Source organism: Salmo salar, chromosome 27, assembly GCF_965601325.2.
Source record: "Salmo salar chromosome 27, fSalSal1, whole genome shotgun sequence".
In the NCBI taxonomy this organism is placed as follows: Eukaryota; Metazoa; Chordata; class Actinopteri; order Salmoniformes; family Salmonidae; genus Salmo; species Salmo salar.
This window is the reverse complement of record NC_138317.1, coordinates 10,481,328-10,499,153: the sequence shown is the minus strand read 5'-3', so window position 1 is coordinate 10,499,153 and position 17,826 is coordinate 10,481,328. Positions and strand designations below refer to the sequence as shown.

Here is a 17,826-nt window from a genome sequence, read left to right as displayed (position 1 = left end):
CTACTACCATACCCCGTTCAAAGGCAGTTAAATATTTTGTCTTGCCCAGTCACCCTCTGAATGACACACAATCCATGTCTCAATTCTCTCAAGGTTTTATAATCTTTCTTTAACTTCCCTTCATATACACTGATTGAAGTGGATTCAACAAGTGACATCAATAAGGGATCATAGCTTTCACTTGGTCAGTCTATGTCGTGGAAAGAGCAGGTGTTCCTAAGGTTTTGTACACTCAGTGTATGTTTAAGTTCAAAGGCTTTATTATTTATTTACCACAATTCAGATGCTAAATCTTTACAACTTCTCTCCAATTATTTTCCCTGAATGCCTCGAGGAGAGAGAATGTAACCCTGTGACATCATACTTTTAGGAGTTATGTCCTTTTTAGTTAGTGTGGAGTAAAGCATTGTATATGAAACACACTCTCAATAAACTATCTGAATAATGAGGATCAACATGGCCGACCACGATTTTTGAATGAAATTCCCCTTTACACTTATGATAGCTACAACATTTAAACTACGTTGGTTACATGTTGGTCATGGTTAAAACATCTGAATGGTTAGACCATGGTTGGTCATGCTTAAACATCTGCATGGTTAGACCACGGTCGGTCATGCTTAAACATCTGCATGGTTAGACCATGGTCGGTCATGGTAAAACATCTGAATGGTTAGACCATGGTCGGGCATGCTTAAACATCTGCATGGTTAGACCATGGTCGGGCATGCTTAAACATCTGCATGGTTAGACCATGGTCGGTCATGGTAAAACATCTGCATGGTTAGACCATGGTCGGTCATGGTAAAACATCTGCATGGTTAGACCATGGTCGGGCATGCTTAAACATCTGCATGGTTAGACCACGGTCGGTCATGGTAAAACATCTGCATGGTTAGACCACGATCGGGCATGCTTAAACATCTGCATGGTTAGACCACGGTCGGTCATGGTAAAACATCTGCATGGTTAGACCACGGTCGGTCATGGTAAAACATCTGAATGGTTAGACCATGGTCGGGCATGCTTAAACATCTGCATGGTTAGACCATGGTCGGGCATGCTTAAACATCTGCATGGTTAGACCATGGTCGGTCATGCTTAAACATCTGCATGGTTAGACCATGGTCGGTCATGGTAAAACATCTGCATGGTTAGACCATGGTCGGGCATGCTTAAACATCTGCATGGTTAGACCATGGTCGGGCATGCTTAAACATCTGCATGGTTAGACCACGGTCGGTCATGGTAAAACATCTGCATGGTTAGACCACGATCGGGCATGCTTAAACATCTGCATGGTTAGACCACGGTCGGTCATGGTAAAACATCTGCATGGTAAGACCATGGTCGGTCATGGTAAAACATCTGAATGGTTAGACCATGGTCGGGCATGCTTAAACATCTGCATGGTTAGACCATGGTCGGGCATGCTTAAACATCTGCATGGTTAGACCATGGTCGGCCATGCTTAAACATCTGCATGGTTAGACCATGGTCGGTCATGGTAAAACATCTGCATGGTTAGACCATGGTCGGGCATGCTTAAACATCTGCATGGTTAGACCATGGTCGGTCATGGTAAAACATCTGCATGGTTAGACCATGGTCGGTCATGGTAAAACATCTGAATGGTTAGACCATGGTCGGGCATGCTTAAACATCTGCATGGTTAGACCATGGTCGGGCATGCTTAAACATCTGCATGGTTAGACCATGGTCGGTCATGGTAAAACATCTGCATGGTTAGACCATGGTCGGGCATGCTTAAACATCTGCATGGTTAGACCATGGTCGGTCATGGTAAAACATCTGCATGGTTAGACCATGGTCGGTCATGGTAAAACATCTGAATGGTTAGACCATGGTCGGGCATGCTTAAACATCTGCATGGTTAGACCATGGTCGGGCATGCTTAAACATCTGCATGGTTAGACCATGGTCGGTCATGCTTAAACATCTGCATGGTTAGACCATGGTCGGTCATGGTAAAACATCTGCATGGTTAGACCATGGTCGGGCATGCTTAAACATCTTCATGGTTAGACCATGGTCGGTCATGGTAAAACATCTGCATGGTTAGACCATGGTCGGGCATGCTTAAACATCTGCATGGTTAGACCATGGTCGGGCATGCTTAAACATCTGCATGGTTAGACCACGGTCGGTCACGGTAAAACATCTGCATGGTTAGACCATGGACGGGCATGCTTAAACATCTGCATGGTTAGACCAGGGTAGGTCATGGTTAAATATCTCCATGGTTAGACCAGGGTAGGTCATGGTAAAACATCCGCCCCAGTAGCAGGCCTTACTTGGTGGTGTTGAGCGGTAGTCTGCAGGGCACCGAGTCCCGGATGCAGGAGTTGGTGCCTGGGTCGGCTGGCTCCACAATGACAAAGGGCCTCTCCTCCAGGGTGACCACCTTGAGGTGCTGGGTGTCATCCAGCGGCTTAAGGAAGGAGCCGTAGCGTGAAAAGGGCTGGATGATGAGATCTAGAACACCGTTCTGCCACGTGCCAACCTGCAGGAGATCATTCAGAGACAGGAAGTATACGGAGCGTGAGGTGGAAAACCTGCCAACCTGCAGGAGATCATTCAGAGACAGGAAGTATACGGAGCGTGAGGTGGAAAACCTGCCAACCTGCAGGAGATCATTCAGAGACAGGAAGTATACGGAGCGTGAGGTGGAAAACACAGTGTCTCTCTTTTGTTCACCGCGCCGCTTTGTGGTAAGTGCGGCATGTGCTAAACACTTTGAGAGTGTTCCAGTGTCTCAGCGGTCAAGCTAACATAGGAGACTGCATACTGGGGGAAATAAAAACCAGAAGTGACCGCGACCTGTGTTGAAGTGTTTCACAAATGAATTCAAGTAAGTCACCGTTTTCTGAAGCACCAATTCATCAGTTCTCCTTTGGGGTCACTTGAAGTTGTCTGGTTCGAATATGACTAGCTACAATGTATTAGTACATGTACATGTCGACCATGGAATGGCCTACATTTTTTATATTATTATCTTCATATTTTGAATGGTGGTTATGTTATACTATAGGGAACAGTAAGTTACAGTACTATGAAGACTATGAACGCACTGTAAATCATAAGTGGTCTGGTTTTTCCATCATATAATGGTCTGGGGTCAGAAACGGGTCCCAGAGCTCAATCATCCACTGCTTGTTCACTCCCCTCTCCTGATCTGAGCCCAGAGCCCTCAGTAAATATACTCAGAGGAGATGGGAAATGAACTGAAGGAGCACGACCACAGGGACCATGTTATCATTCTGCTGCAACTGGGTCAGATTAGCCCACCTTGACACTGACAGTACGGAGGCAGTGGTGTAAAGTACTTAAGTAAAAAAAAAATACTTTAAAGTACTACTTAAGATGTTTTTGGGGGTGTCTATACTTTACTTTACTATTTATATGTTTGACAACTTTTACTTTTACTTCACTACACGCCTAAAGAAGATAATGTACTTTTTACTCCTTACATTTTCCCTGACACCCAAATGTACTAGTTACATTTTGAATGCTTAGCAGGACAGGAAAATGATCCAATTCACACACTTGAACATCCCTGGTCATCCCTACTGATGATCTGGTGGAATCACTAAACACACATGCTTGGTTTGTAAAGGATGTCTGAGTGTTGGAGTGTGCCCCTGGCTATCCGTAAATAAATACAAAACAAGACCATCTTGCCATCTGGTTTGCTTAATATAAGGAATTTGAAATGATTCATATTTTAACTTTTGATACTTAAGTATACTTTAGCAATTACATTTACTTTTGATACTTAAGTATATTTAAAACCCAAATACTTTAAAACTTTTACTCAAGTAGTATTTTAATGGATGACATTCATCTTTACTTGAGTCATTTTCCATGAAGATATCTTTACTTCCACTATAGTATGACGTTTGGGTACTTTTTCTACTGCCGTATAGAGGCGTGTTGAGTGTATCACGATTCATGCTGAACGAATTCTGGGGTTTGTGAATGGATATCAATGGAATCGCTAGGCCTTGAGGCAGCGACGTGGGTAAACATACAGAGTGAATGGAGAGCTGAGGTCAGAGCATTAGACGTTGAGTTAGCCTGTTAACAAAAGCTAACAAGGTTTACAAAATGTGAAGGAGGGGTACGTTGGCACATCCGATGGACTGTGATAGTGCGGTTAGCGTGGTTAGCAAGGTGAGGGGAGTGTGTGTGTGTGTGTGTGTGTGTGTGTGTGTGTGTGTGTGTGTGTGTGTGTGTGTGTGTGTGTGTGTGTGTGTGTGTGTGTGTGTGTGTGTGTGTGTGTGTGTGTGTGGAGCAAGACTTGACGGGGTGTGGGATGGTGGTTAGCCAGGTTAGCGAGCGTGTCAGCTAATTAGAGGCTAGCGCGCTAACTCACTGACCTCCTCCCAGCCTTTCCCCTCGGTGTAGGAAATCACATCCAGCACTGGATTGGACAGGTAGCCGTCACTGTTGAACGAGTAGTCCCGGCCACTCAGCGTAATGTTACTGAAGAACCTGGAAGACAGGGAATGGAGTGAGAGAATGACAGACAGAAAGGGAGAAATAGAAACAGGGAAACAGAGAGAAATAGAGGGGCACACTAGATAACTTTCAGCACGGACAGACAGACAGACAGACAGACAGACAGACAGACAGACAGACAGACAGACAGACAGACAGACAGACAGACAGACAGACAGACAGACAGACAAAGAAACGGAGAAGCAAGCTTAATGTTTTAGCTAGAAGTGACAGTGAAGGCAATGAGAGTGGCAGAGAGAGAGAGAGAGAGCACACAGCCATGCAATCTCCATAGACAAACATTGGCATTCAAATGGCCTTACTGAAGACCTCAGTGACTTTCAATGTGGCACCGTCATAGGACGCCACCTTTCCAACAAGTCAGTTCTTCAAATTTCTGCCCTGCTAGAGCTGCCCCGGTCAACTGTAAGTGCTCTTATTGTGAAGTGGAAACGTCTAGGAGCAACAACAGCTAAGCCGCAAAGTGGTAGGCAACATAAGCTCACAGAACGGGACCACCGAGTGTGGAATCGTGTAGCGCATAAAAATCATCTGTTCTTGGTTGCAACACTCACTACCGAGTTCCAAACTGCCTCCAAAGTCAGCACAAGAGCTGTTCGTTGGGAGCTTCATGAAATGGGTTTCTATGGCTGAGCAGCCGCACACAAGCATAAGATCACCATGCGCAATGCCAAGCGTCGGCGAGGGTGATGTAAAGCTCGCCGCCATTGGACCCTGGAGCAGTGGAAACACGTTCTCTGGAGTGGTGAATCACACTTCACCATCTGCCAGTCCGACGGATGAATCTTGGTTTGGCGGACGCCAGGAGAACACTACCAGCCCAAATGCATAGTGCCAACTGTAAAGTTTGGTGGAGGAGGAATAATGGTCTGGGGCTGTTTTTCATGGTTCGGGCTAGGCCCCTTAGTTCCAGTGAAGGGAAATCTTAATGCTACAGCATACAATGACATTCTAGACGATTCTGTAGTTCCAACTTTGTGGCAAAAGTTTGGAGAAGGCCCTTTCCAGTTTCAGCATGACAATGCCCCCGTGCACAAAGCAAGGTCCATACAGAAATGTTTTTTCGAGTTCAGTGTGGAAGAACTTGACTGGCCTGCAGAGCCCTGACCTCAACCCCATTGAACACCTTTGGGATGAATTGGAACACCGACTGTGAGCCAGGCCTAATCGCTCAACATCAGTGCCCGACCTCACTAATGATCTTGTTGCTGAATGGAAGCAAGTCCCCGTAGTAATGTTCCAACATCTAGTGGAAAGCCTTCCCAGAAGAGTGGAGGCTGTAATAGAAGCAAAGGGGGGGGGACCAACTCCATACTAATGCCCATGATTTTGGAATGAAATGTTCAATGAGCAGGTGTCCACATACTTTTGGCCATGTCATTTATCTTCCATGTGTCTTCAGCTGCAAGCTTTGTACTTGAAAGATACAACAAATGGAAGGTGGCAGAGTGGCAGGGTGAGAGACAACAGGACGCAGGTGGGCTGTTAGAGGGATCTCTATTGTAGTGCCTAACGTCCCAAGCTGCTTGTTATTGTGTTCCAGCCGAGTACAGTTACAGGCAGCGACGTGACATGAAATGTAAATAAATCAATGACTTGATGAACAAAACATGTGAACTTGCCTCTCAAGAGAGGGCTTTAGAGTAACCAGAGTTCTACAAAAGGCAGGTAGTTTCTGCATATCACATGGATAATGTGCAGTGTGTGTGAGTGTTTGAGACTTGCAAAGACTGCAGTATGCAGAGATGTAGGGTAGGCAGGCTATTTTCCATAATCTTCAACGCATCTGTAACTCTTTGATATCGAGAGTGCTAATGGCTTCCTAGCCCCACTCTGATAATCAGGGGTAAAAGCTATAAAGCAAACCACACTAGCTGTTGGCTTTCATGTGGAATATTTTGCTGTTAGGGGTAGTCTGTCTGTTGCATAGTCTGAGATGCTTCTGTGTCACCATGACAACACTGCACCTAAAAGCACCATTCACAGAGGACGCCGCCAGTCAGATAGAATGTTAAAAACCCAACACCGGTTTTGTTTTTCTCTCCTGTCCTTCGAAAGGCATTTGGAATTTGTCGGCAGCGCTTTCTTGTTTTCATGATGCAGCAATTGTTGATTGAAGATGCCCTCATTTCATTTTCCACTTTGCTATTTATTTTGGCCATTATTTATACGAGGCTGTCACATAAAAAGCCTACTACACAATATGAGATTTTTTATTTACGTCTCAAACACTGCCCTCTCATTGACTTCCCAAGAGAAATGAGCTGAACTATGATTTATAATTGATGGGTTTTTCAATATCATACAGTCGGAGGAATTATACGCATTCCGGCGCATGGTCAGACTGTCTGGAGCCCTATGGCATGGCTTTGGGCTATGTTGGTTTTCATATCCATCCTGTTGCTACTGTACATACAACGGGCAATGATGGCATGCAAAGTAATGCAATGCAATGCAAATGATCTAGAGGGCCTTATACAGTATGTATGGAAGAGCTGTGTGAAGAAGTCATAAAGGGTTTCATTACTTTTTTATGACACCCACACCCGTACCCTATTACACACAATCCCGGTCGCAAGCGATTTGTCAAAGCAAGCCCGTGAAGAGAACACTGACCCAAGCATAGAGAAATGAAAGTAGGAAACGCCCTTGGTCTCTATTCTACATTCAAATGATCCTTTTATGTTTTGGAAAAAAGAGATACCCCCCCCCCAAAAAAAAATCTCCTGACCAATATGGAACTATTCATCCGTCAAAGCAAGAGGTAGTCGCTTTTCTTATTTGATGACAAAAGACAATGTTAGCATTCGCTTCAACTCTGCAATGCCGCTGATCGCTCTTGGTGAGTGCCATGTTGTCATGGCGACACACAGTCATTGACATTACATGTGTTCCCTCTGATGCCGAACATTGTGAGGTGAACAAACAACCAGAAGCTACGGACTATTTGAATGTAGATTTGTCTCCCATGCCGGAGACAAAGACAACTCATAATGGCTAATGCATTCAGACAGAGAGAGAAGGAGTCAGGGATAGAGAGAGCGAGAGAGAGAGAGAGAGAGAAGGAGTCAGGGATAGAGAGAGCAAGAGAGAGCGAGAGAGAGAGAGAGTGAGAGAGAGAAGGAGTCAGGGATAGAGAGAGAGAGAGCGAGAAAGAGAAGGAGTCAGGGATAGAGAGAGCGGAGGAGAGAGAGAGAGAGAGAGAGAGAGAGAGAAGGAGTCAGGGATAGAGAGAGCGAGAGAGAGAGAGAGAGGAGTCAGGGATAGAGAGAGCGGAGAGGAGAGAGAGAGAGAGAGAGAGAGAGGCCAGGAAAGAGAGAGCGAGAGGATAGGCAGAGAGGGAAAGAGAGTGGAGAGAGAGAGAGAGAGAGAGAGAGAGAGAAAGAAGGGATGGAGGGTTTGGGGGGGGTGACTAGCTGTTTAAACATCAGACAACATTCAGTCGGATTTTAATGTACTCTCTTTTGAGCTACATTAGTATGTGCCCTCTTTATTAGATTCTCCCATGCCTTACTGATGCCAGCTTCTTCATTAGAAGGAAACTGGACGGGCCAAGTGGTGGTGGTGGTGGTGGGGGGGGGGGCTGTTCGTGGCTGTGTGTAACTGCCTCCGATATATCTACCCTGCATTACATCACCATAACCAATTATCCAATTTACATGTAAAACGATGCCGCATCAGATCCCTTTTAGAGTCAGGCCAAGGGAGGAGAGAGAGAGGGGGGAGGGATGAGACGGAGTGATGAGAAAAAGAGAGAGAGCCAGGGAGAAAGAGAGGAGAGAGAGGGCTGCGAACTGACAATAGATGGGAGAGCGTGGGAGGGAAGGAGCGAGGATGGGATGGAGGGGAGAAAGAATGAGATTAGATTGAGGATGAAATTGAATGGCGGAATAAAAACAAACCATAAAGAGCATAGCGGTGGGAGAGACAGAGGGAGGAGGGAGAGGGAGGGGTGCAGGGATGAGAGAGGAGCAGAGAGGTACAGAAGGGGATAAAGAGGGGAGAGTGGTGGAAGGTAGATAATTGTAGTATTACCCTGACTGGTCAAAGAAATGCATTAAAGAGACCCATTATAGCTGATACATTAACAATGAATGAACAGTAAGTGGATTTTTTTTTGTATGTATTATCTAAGTCTTTGGTTACACTTTATTTTGATAGTCCATCTGTAGATGCTCTATAGACTATAGTCCCTTCAGAAAGTATTCACACCCCTTGACTTTTCCCACATTTTCTTGTGTTACAGACTGGATTTAAAATGGATTCAATGGAGATTTTTTTGTGTAATAATGTCAGATTTTTGGTAATAATGTCAAAGTGGAATTATGTTTTTAGACATTTTTGCAAATGAATTCAAAATGAAAAGCTTAAATGTCTTGTCGATAAGTATCCAACCCCTTTGTTATGGTAAGCCTACATTTTTTCAGGAGAAAAAATTGCTTAACAAGTCACATAATAAGTTGCACACTGTGTGCAATAATAGTGTTGAACACGATTTTTGAATGATTGACTACCTGATCTCTGTACCCCACACATTCAATTATCTGTAAGGTCCCTCAGTCGAGCAGTGAATTTCAAACACAGATTCAACCACAAAGACCAGCGATGTCTTCCAATGCCTCGCAAAGAAGACCACCTATTGGTAGATGGATAAAACATTTAGTAAAAAAAGCAGACATTGAATATCTGCATTGTGAAGTTATTAATTACACTTTGGATGGTGAATCAATACACCCAGTCACTACAAAGATACAGGCGTCCTTTCTAACTCAGTTGTCGGAGAGGAAGGAAACCGCTCGGGGATTTCACCATGAGGCCCACGGTGACTTTAAAACAGTTACAGAGTTTTGTTACAGAGTTTAATGGCTGTGATAGGAGAAAACTGAGGATGGATCAACAACATTGTAGTTACTCTACAATACTAACCTAATTCACTGAGTGAAAAGAAGGACACCTGTACAGAATAAAAATGTTCCTAAACATGCCTTCTATTTGCAACAAGGGACTAAAGTAATACTGCAAAAAAATGTGGCAAAGCAATTCACTTTTTGTCCTGAATACAAAAGTGTTATGTTTGGGGCAAATGAAATACAACACACACACAGTACCACTCTCCCTATTTTCAATCATAGTGGTGGCTGCATCGTGCAATGGTATGCTTGTAATCACTAAGGACTGGGCAGTTTTTCAGGATAACAAATTAACGGACTGGAGCTAAGCACAGGCAAACCTGGTTCAGTCTGCTTTCCACCAGACACTGGGAGATGAATTCACATTTCAGCAGGACAATAACCTAAAACACAAGGCCAAATCTACAATGTAGTTGCTTACCAATAAGACAGTGAATGTTCTTGAGTGGCTGAGTTACAGTTTTGTATTAAATCTGCTTGAAAATATACAGCAAGACCTAAAAATGATTGTCTAGCAATGATCAACAACCAATTTGACAGAGAATGAAGAATTTTGAAAAGAATAATGGGTAAATGTTGCACATCCAAGGTGTGGAAAGCTCTTAGAGACTTACCCAGAAAGACTCTGTAACCGCTGCCAAAGGTGCTTCTACAAAGTAGTGACTCAGGGGTTTGAATAATTATGTCAATTAGATATTTTGGGAATTTCATTTTCAATAAATTTGCCAACATTTCTAAAAACATGTTTTCCCTTTGTCATTATGGAGTAGGTTGTGTAGAAAATGTGGAATAAGGCAAGGGGTATGAATACTTTCTGAAGGAACTGTATCTACAGAGTATCAGTATCTTTTCAACTAACAACCTACTAACCCTAACCCTGACCCTTACCCTAACCCTAAACTTAATCCTAGCCCAGTGGTCACTAACCGGTCCCAATCGACTGGTCATCTCCAAGGAATTCCTAGTCGATCACCAAACATTTCTGTAAAAAACCCAATGGTAAAGCCTTGCGTTCTTCAATTTTTTATTTGTTTTGTGCTGTTGGTGGTAGGTGCACTTGATTCAGCAGCCCTAGTGCTGTTGGTGGTAGGTGCACTTGATTCAGCAGCCCTAGTGCTGCGGGTGGTAGGTGCACTTGATTCAGCAGCCCTAGTGCTGTTGGTGGTAGGTGCACTTGATTCAGCAGCCCTAGTGCTGTTGGTGGTAGGTGCACTTGATTCAGCAGCCCTAGTGCTGTTGGTGGTAGGTGCACTTGATTCAGCAGCCCTAGTGCTGTGGGTGGTAGGTGCACTTGATTCAGCAGCCCTAGTGCTGTTGGTGGTAGGTGCACTTGATTCAGCAGCCCTAGTGCTGTTGGTGGTAGGTGCACTTGATTCAGCAGCCCTAGTGCTGTTGGTGGTAGGTGCACTTGATTCAGCAGCCCTAGCGCCGGACAGGCAAAGTGTTCCCATTTTGAACCATTTCATGTGTCTGAAGGTAGAACTCCGCCTACCCGGCAGGCCCAGAGAGCAAATCAAGTGTACCTACAGTCCTACCGCTGGCCAATCAGATAGCTCAGATCACCGTGTCTGCACAGTTTCCTCGAGCCATAGACTGTAAAAAGAAGAATACAGCAAGAGCTGCTGTTTTGATGAGTAATTTCATGTTTAAGTTATTCAGCACTGTCAACACTTTTACAAGCTACAAAATGCACGTTCTCCCTACTTCCACTTACGCTACAACCAGCACTGCAGCTGCAATTAATGAGTAAATCAATGTGTTCCGACTTTCTCTGTTCATAGGAGTAACAACACGAATTGGTGCACGAGGCAGAAATAATGCAGTGCGACTTTAGTTTTGCCATCAGCTAGAAGACTGTGTCCCCTTTTCTCCGACTGGCCATCAGTCCAGTAAAAAATGAAGAAGCTAATTATTATGCTGTGCAATACAACAAATTATATGATCACATACCATTCTTTTTTTAAATATAATTTCAAAATGGTTTGAGAGGAACAACAATGGCAGGGCAATTCAAGCATAGCCAATATGCAGTGTATTGGGCCTATAGCTTACTGCACAAACCTCATTGCTACAGAACTGGGTTAAAAAAAAAGAAAATTGGGGGGGGGGGATTTTATCCCCTTTATCTCCCCAATTACAATCTTGTCTCACTGCTGAAACTCCCCAACGGGCTTGGGAGAGTCGAAGGTCGAGTCATGCCTCCTCCGAAACATAACCCACCAAACCGCACTTCTTAACACCCGCCCGCTTAACCTGGAAGCTTGCTGCACCAATGTGTCAGAGGAAAGACCGTTTAAATGACGACTGAAGTCAGCCTGCAGGTGCCCAGCTCGCCACAAGGAGATGCTAGAGCACAATGAGCCAAGTAAAGACCCCCCCGGCCAATTGTGCACCGCCCTATGGGACTCCCGGACAGTTGCGACACAGACTGGGATTGAACCCGGTTCTGTAGTGACGCCTCAAGCACTGCGGTGCGGTGCCTTAGACCGCTGCGCCACTCGGGTGGCCCCACTACAGAACTGTTATTAATAGGTTAACATTGCTTACGTTTTTTAAACTCAGGTTTAAAATAAATCTAGCTTGATTCGCATAGAAAAGTCATGTATCTTCAACTTGATTCGCATAGAAAAGTCATGTATCTTCAACTTGATTCGCATAGAAAAGTAATGTGTCTTCAACTTGATTCGCATAGAAAAGTAATGTGTCTTCAACTTGATTCGCATAGAAAAGTCATATATCTTCAACTTGATTCTCATAGAAAAGTCATGCATCTTCAACTTGATTCGCATAGAAAAGTCATGCAGCTTCAACTTCATTCGCATAGAAAAGTCATGTATCTTCAAATTGATTCGCATGGACGCAAGAAGTCATCTTTAACTTGATTAGCAGGGACTCACCCAGGCTTGTATCTTTAACTTGATTCACAAATGAACATGGTTCATGCATTGTTAATTCAACACAGGAACATGGCTCATTACTTTATTCTGACACATACTCTATATGGACGGACACGGACATACAGCATGTACACATGGCTCATGTATCTTTCAGCCAAGTGTACTGAATGAATGACATGAGAGGGACTTGGAGGAGTCAACTATGAGACACGGCTGACAGGCAGCAAAAGACAGACGGAGGGAGATACAAAGACTTCTCATACGCAACCGGGAACCAGTCATGGAGAGAGAGAGACAATAAGAGAGGGAGAGAGAGAGAGGGGTTGAGGTGTTCCAGCTGTTGATGGGGGGAGAGAGGCAGACAAGGGGGAGAAACAGAGAGAGAGAGAGAGAGCGAGAGAGGGGTTGAGGTGTTCCAGCTGTTGATGGGGAGAGAGAGGCAGACAAGGGGGAGAAACAGAGAGAGAGAGAGAGCGAGAGAGGGGTTGAGGTGTTCCAGCTGTTGATGGGGAGAGAGAGGCAGACAAGGGGGAGAAACAGAGAGAGAGAGAGAGCGAGAGAGGGGTTGAGGTGTTCCAGCTGTTGATGGGGAGAGAGAGGCAGACAAGGGGGAGAAACAGAGAGAGAGAGAGAGAGAGAGAGAGAGAGAGAGAGAGAGAGAGAGAGGGGGGGGCAGAGACCGACAGAGAGATAATCACAGACGACAGAGTAAGGCAGACAGAGAGAGAGGAAGAGATAGAAAGAGAGAGGGGGGAGAAAGAGAAGAGAGAGAAGGAAAGCCATAGACACACTGAGGATAGAGAGAAGCAGATGGACAGAAAGAGGCAGGCAGAGAAATAGAGAGAGAAGGAGATGGCGAGAAAGAAGCAGAGAGAGAGAGAGAGAGAGAAGCAGCCAGCAGTAGCAAGTGACAATCCTCCGCCACAGAGGAGAAGTTCTGAAGAAGAAGTTCTGAAGGAGAAGATCTGAATGAACACATCCGCTGTCCTCACCTGATCCTGTCTGGCACCCTCTGCGTCTGGTTGCCATCTGTCTGGCAGTTGCCTGCGAAGTAGTGTAGCCCTCGAGCCCAGCCGTACTCCTTTCTCAGAGCCATGGCTCCGTGTGTCAGCACAGACACCCCTTTGGCGATCCTCCGGCGGGGCTCGTCTCTCCAGCCCTGCGGCCGCACTGCGAACAGGGCCTTGGGGAGGCCCTCCAGGCCAAGGCCGGACAGGGCTGGCCCCACGGCGAACCACATGTGGGAGTGTCCGGCCTGACCCGAGGCCCAGGCCGCCTTGAAGATCAGCGCGGCCTCCTCCTGGGAGCAGTAGAGGAGGCGCACCTGGAAAGAGCGGGGGAGGAGAAAGAGGGGGAGAGAGCGAGTGGTTAAGTGGGAGTCTTGTTGTACCGAACTGGGTCAAATGATGTCAGTCACACTGTGGCAGATTTGGGGATGCTGACTCCATCCACTGCCTTCTTTGAAAACATCTCAACTCAGACCATTTCCCATTCAGGCTGCAGCAGTGGATAGTGTTTGGCGTGAAATGTTATATCGTTACATCATTTCTGTTTCTTTTTGTCCATTCTCCTATTTCTTCTTTACATACACTATATATACAAAAGTATGTGGACAGCCCTTCAAATGAGTGGATTCGGCTATTTCAGCCACACCCATTCCTGACAGGTGTATAAAATTGAGCACACAGACATGCTCACTACCGAGTTCCAAACTGCCTCTGGAAGCAACGTCAGCACAAGAGCTGTTCGTCGGGTGCCTCATGAAATGGGTTTCCATGGCCGAGCAGCCACACACAAGCATAAGATCACCATGCGCAATGCCAAGTGTCGGCTGGATTGGTGTAAAGCTCGCCGCCATTGGACTCTGGAGCAGTGGAAACGCATTCTCTGGAGTGATGAATCACGCTTCACCATCTGGCAGTCCGACGGACGAATCTGGGTTTGGCGGATACCAGGAGAACACTACCTGCCCCAATGCATTGTGCCAACTGTAAAGTTTGGTGGAGGAGGAATAATGGTCTGGGGCTGTTTTTCATGGTTCGGGCTAGGCCCCTTAGTTCCAGTGATGGGGAAATCGTAACACTACAGCATACAGTGACATTCCAGACGATTCTGTGCTTCCAACTTTGTGGCAACAGTTTGGGGAAGGCCATTTCCTGTTTCAGCATGACATTGCCCCCGTGCACAAAGCAAGGTCCATTCAGAAATGGTTGGTCGATATCCGTGTGGAAGAACTTGACTGGCCTGCAGAGAGCCCTGACCTCAACCCCATCGAATACCTTTGGGATGAATTGGAACAGCAACTGCAAGCCAGGCCTAATCGACCAACATCAGTGCCTTGACCTCACTAATGCTCTTGTGGCTGAATGGAAGCAAGTCCCTGCAGCAATGTTCCAACATCTAGTGGAAAGCCTTCCCAGAAGAGTGGAGGCTGTTATAGCAGCAATGGGGGAACCAACTCCATATTAATGTTCATGATTTTGGAATGACAAGCAGGTGTCCACATACTGTTGGTCATGTAGTGTATGTCAAAAACACCATCTACAGCTGGATTTCAATTACAATTACAATTTCATTTATGTTTTGAGGTTGGACTTTAGCACGTACTGCACGTTAGCACGTTGGGCGCACCGATTGGTGTCACCTCGTTAGTCAGTATGTTTTACGCCTGTGCTGGTTGCCGTCTCATTAGTGGGAAGGTGTTTCACCTGTGCTGGCCCAGTTGCTATTTAAGAGTGGTTAGCCCAGTGTTCCTGTGGTCTCGAGAGATGTGGAGGGTTAACACCTTTAGTTGGCTCGCTCTACTGCTAGAAAAACAATCCTTTATCTGATCTTCCCTGTTTTTGTTTTGCTCCACTTTTATGCTTGGCTTCCTGACTTCCTGACTTAACTCTGGTGTGAGTTTTGTTTGCCTCTAAGTGGCCAAATTTAGTGGGAGCTCATGGTGTGTGTCTTTTCGGTTGCAGTTGTTGTTGCTAGACAACTTTCAGTGGACAGACACCCTCATGAGTGTCTTTTGGAACCCCTCCTAAATCCCCACCTGGGTTGGTTGTTGTCAGTGACTCTTTGTTAGTTCCCCTTTTTGAGCAACAATTTTTGGTTATCTTGCTGGGGAATTTAACCTGTTAGGGCTAGGGGGCAGTATTTACACGGCCGGATAAAAAAACGTACCCGATTTAATCTGTTTATTACTACTGCCCAGAAACTAGAATATGCATATAATTATTGGCTTTGGATAGAAAACACCCTAAAGTTTCTAAAACTGTTTGAATGGTGTCTGTGAGTATAACAGAACTCATATGGCAGGCAAAAACCTGAGAAGATTCCAAACAGGAAGTACCCTCTCTGACCATTCCTTGGGCTTCTTGGCTCTGTTTATTGAACATTTAGGATCTTTGCTGTAACGTGACACTTCCTACGGCTCCCATAGGCTCTCAGAACCCGGGAAAAAGCTGAATGATGTAATTCCAGCCGCTGGCTGAAAAACTTTAGCGCCTTGGTTAAGTGGTCTATCAGAGGACCATCAGACTGAGGCTCGTGCACGAGGGGATCCCATGTTTTTATTTTCTCTGTCTTTGAACGTAAACACGCTTTCCCAGTCGGAATATTATCGCTTTTTTACGAGAAAAATGGCATAAAAATTTATTTTAAACAGCGGTTGACATGCTTCGAAGTACGGTAATGGAATATTTAGAGTTTTTTTGTCACGAAATGCGTCGTGCGCGTCACCCTTCTTTACCATTCGGATAGTGTCTTGAACGCACGAACAAAACGCCAATATTTGAATATAACTATGGATTATTTTGAACCAAACCAACATTTGTTATTGAAGTAGAAGTCCTGGGAGTGCATTCTGACGAAGAACAGCAAAGGTAATAACATTTTTCTTATAGTAAATCTGACTTTGGTGAGTGCTAAACTTGCTGGGTGTCTAAATAGCTAGCCCTGTGATGCCGGGCTATCTACTGAGAATATTGCAAAATGTGCTTTCACCGAAAAGCTATTTTAAAATCGGACATAGCGAGTGCATAGAGGAGTTCTGTATCTATAATTCTTAAAATAATTGTTATGTTTTTTGTGAACGTTTATCGTGAGTAATTTAGTAAATTCACCGGAAGTTTGCGGGGGGTATGCTAGTTCTGAACGTCACATGCTAATGTAAAAAGCTGGTGATTGAACAAAACATGCATGTATTGTATAACATAATGTCCTAGGGTTGTCATCTGATGAAGATCATCAAAGGTTAGTGCTGCATTTAGCTGTGGTTTGGGTTTATGTGACATTATATGCTAGCTTGAAAAATGGGTGTCTGATTATTTCTGGCTGGGTACTCTGCTGACATAATCGAATGTTTTGCTTTCGTTGTAAAGCCTTTTTGAAATCGGACGGTGTGGTTAGATTAACGAGAGTCTTGTCTTTAAAATGGTGTAAAATAGTAATATGTTTGAGAAATTGAAGTAATAGCATTTCTAAGGTATTTGAATAACGCGCCACAGGATTCAACTGGCTGTTGAGTAGGTGGGACGATTTCGTCCCGCCGACCCTAGAGAAGTTAACAAAATGGGGGCTCATCCAGGATCTTGTTTCCCATCAGTATGGTAGTCGCTCTAATCACCTACTCTGAAGCTCTGTTGTGTTCAGAATAGCCTTTTGTGGTAGAGTTTCTGTCACTGCCATCCACCTTGAGGGGTTATAAGAATGGGAGAATCAGTTTGAAAGTTGCACAAACACACTGGCTTATAAAACTAAAGCCATGGACTTTAAGTTGGAAGTATTTGTGGAAAACCCTATGAAATACTAGATAAATATACAAAGGTGGAGGTTGGAAAGGAGGAGGAAATCCTTCCGGAGAGGGAGGTTGATGAAAAGCGTCCTACGGGTGGCAGAGTACATCCCGTAGATGTGCAACTAAGAGAGATAGAACTAAAGGCAAAGTTGGAGCAACAAAAATTAGAGCGTGAACAACAGACATTAGAGCATGAACAACAGACATTAGAGCGTGAACAACAGACGTTAGAGCTTGAACAACAGACAGAGCTTGAACAACAGACGTTAGAGCTTGAACAACAGACGTTAGAGCTTGAACAACAAACATTAGAGTGTGAACAACTGACAGAGTGTGAACAACTGACAGAGTGTGAACAACTGACAGAGTGTGAACAACATACATTAGAGTATGAACAACAGACATTAGAGTGTGAACAACAGACGTTAGAGCTTGAACAACAGACACAGTATGAACAACTGACATTGGTGTGCACAACTGACCATTAGAGTGTGAACAACAGACATTAGAGCGTGAACAACAGACATTAGAGGGTGAACAACAGACATTAGAGGGTGAACAACAGACATTGGAGCGTGAACAACAGACATTGGAGCGTGAACAACAGACATTGGAGCGTGAACAACAGACATTGGAGCGTGAACAACAGACATTGGAGCGTGAACAACAGACATTAGAGCGTGAACAACAG

The 17,826-nt window shown here is 44.9% G+C and overlaps 1 protein-coding gene across 1 annotated transcript in view; it reads right to left on the bottom strand.

Annotated features, from left to right (window-relative positions):
- Positions 1-17,826, bottom strand: part of grin2da (glutamate receptor, ionotropic, N-methyl D-aspartate 2D, a) — a 64,739-nt gene that overhangs the window by 23,810 nt on the left and 23,103 nt on the right. Inside the window, exons 4-6 of the mRNA XM_014177454.3 lie at positions 13,342-13,673; positions 4,401-4,515; positions 2,316-2,524 (exon numbers count right to left, since the gene is read on the bottom strand). Of these exons, the coding sequence (XP_014032929.3) occupies positions 2,316-2,524; positions 4,401-4,515; positions 13,342-13,673 (656 nt within the window). The remainder of the gene's footprint in view (positions 1-2,315; positions 2,525-4,400; positions 4,516-13,341; positions 13,674-17,826) is intronic.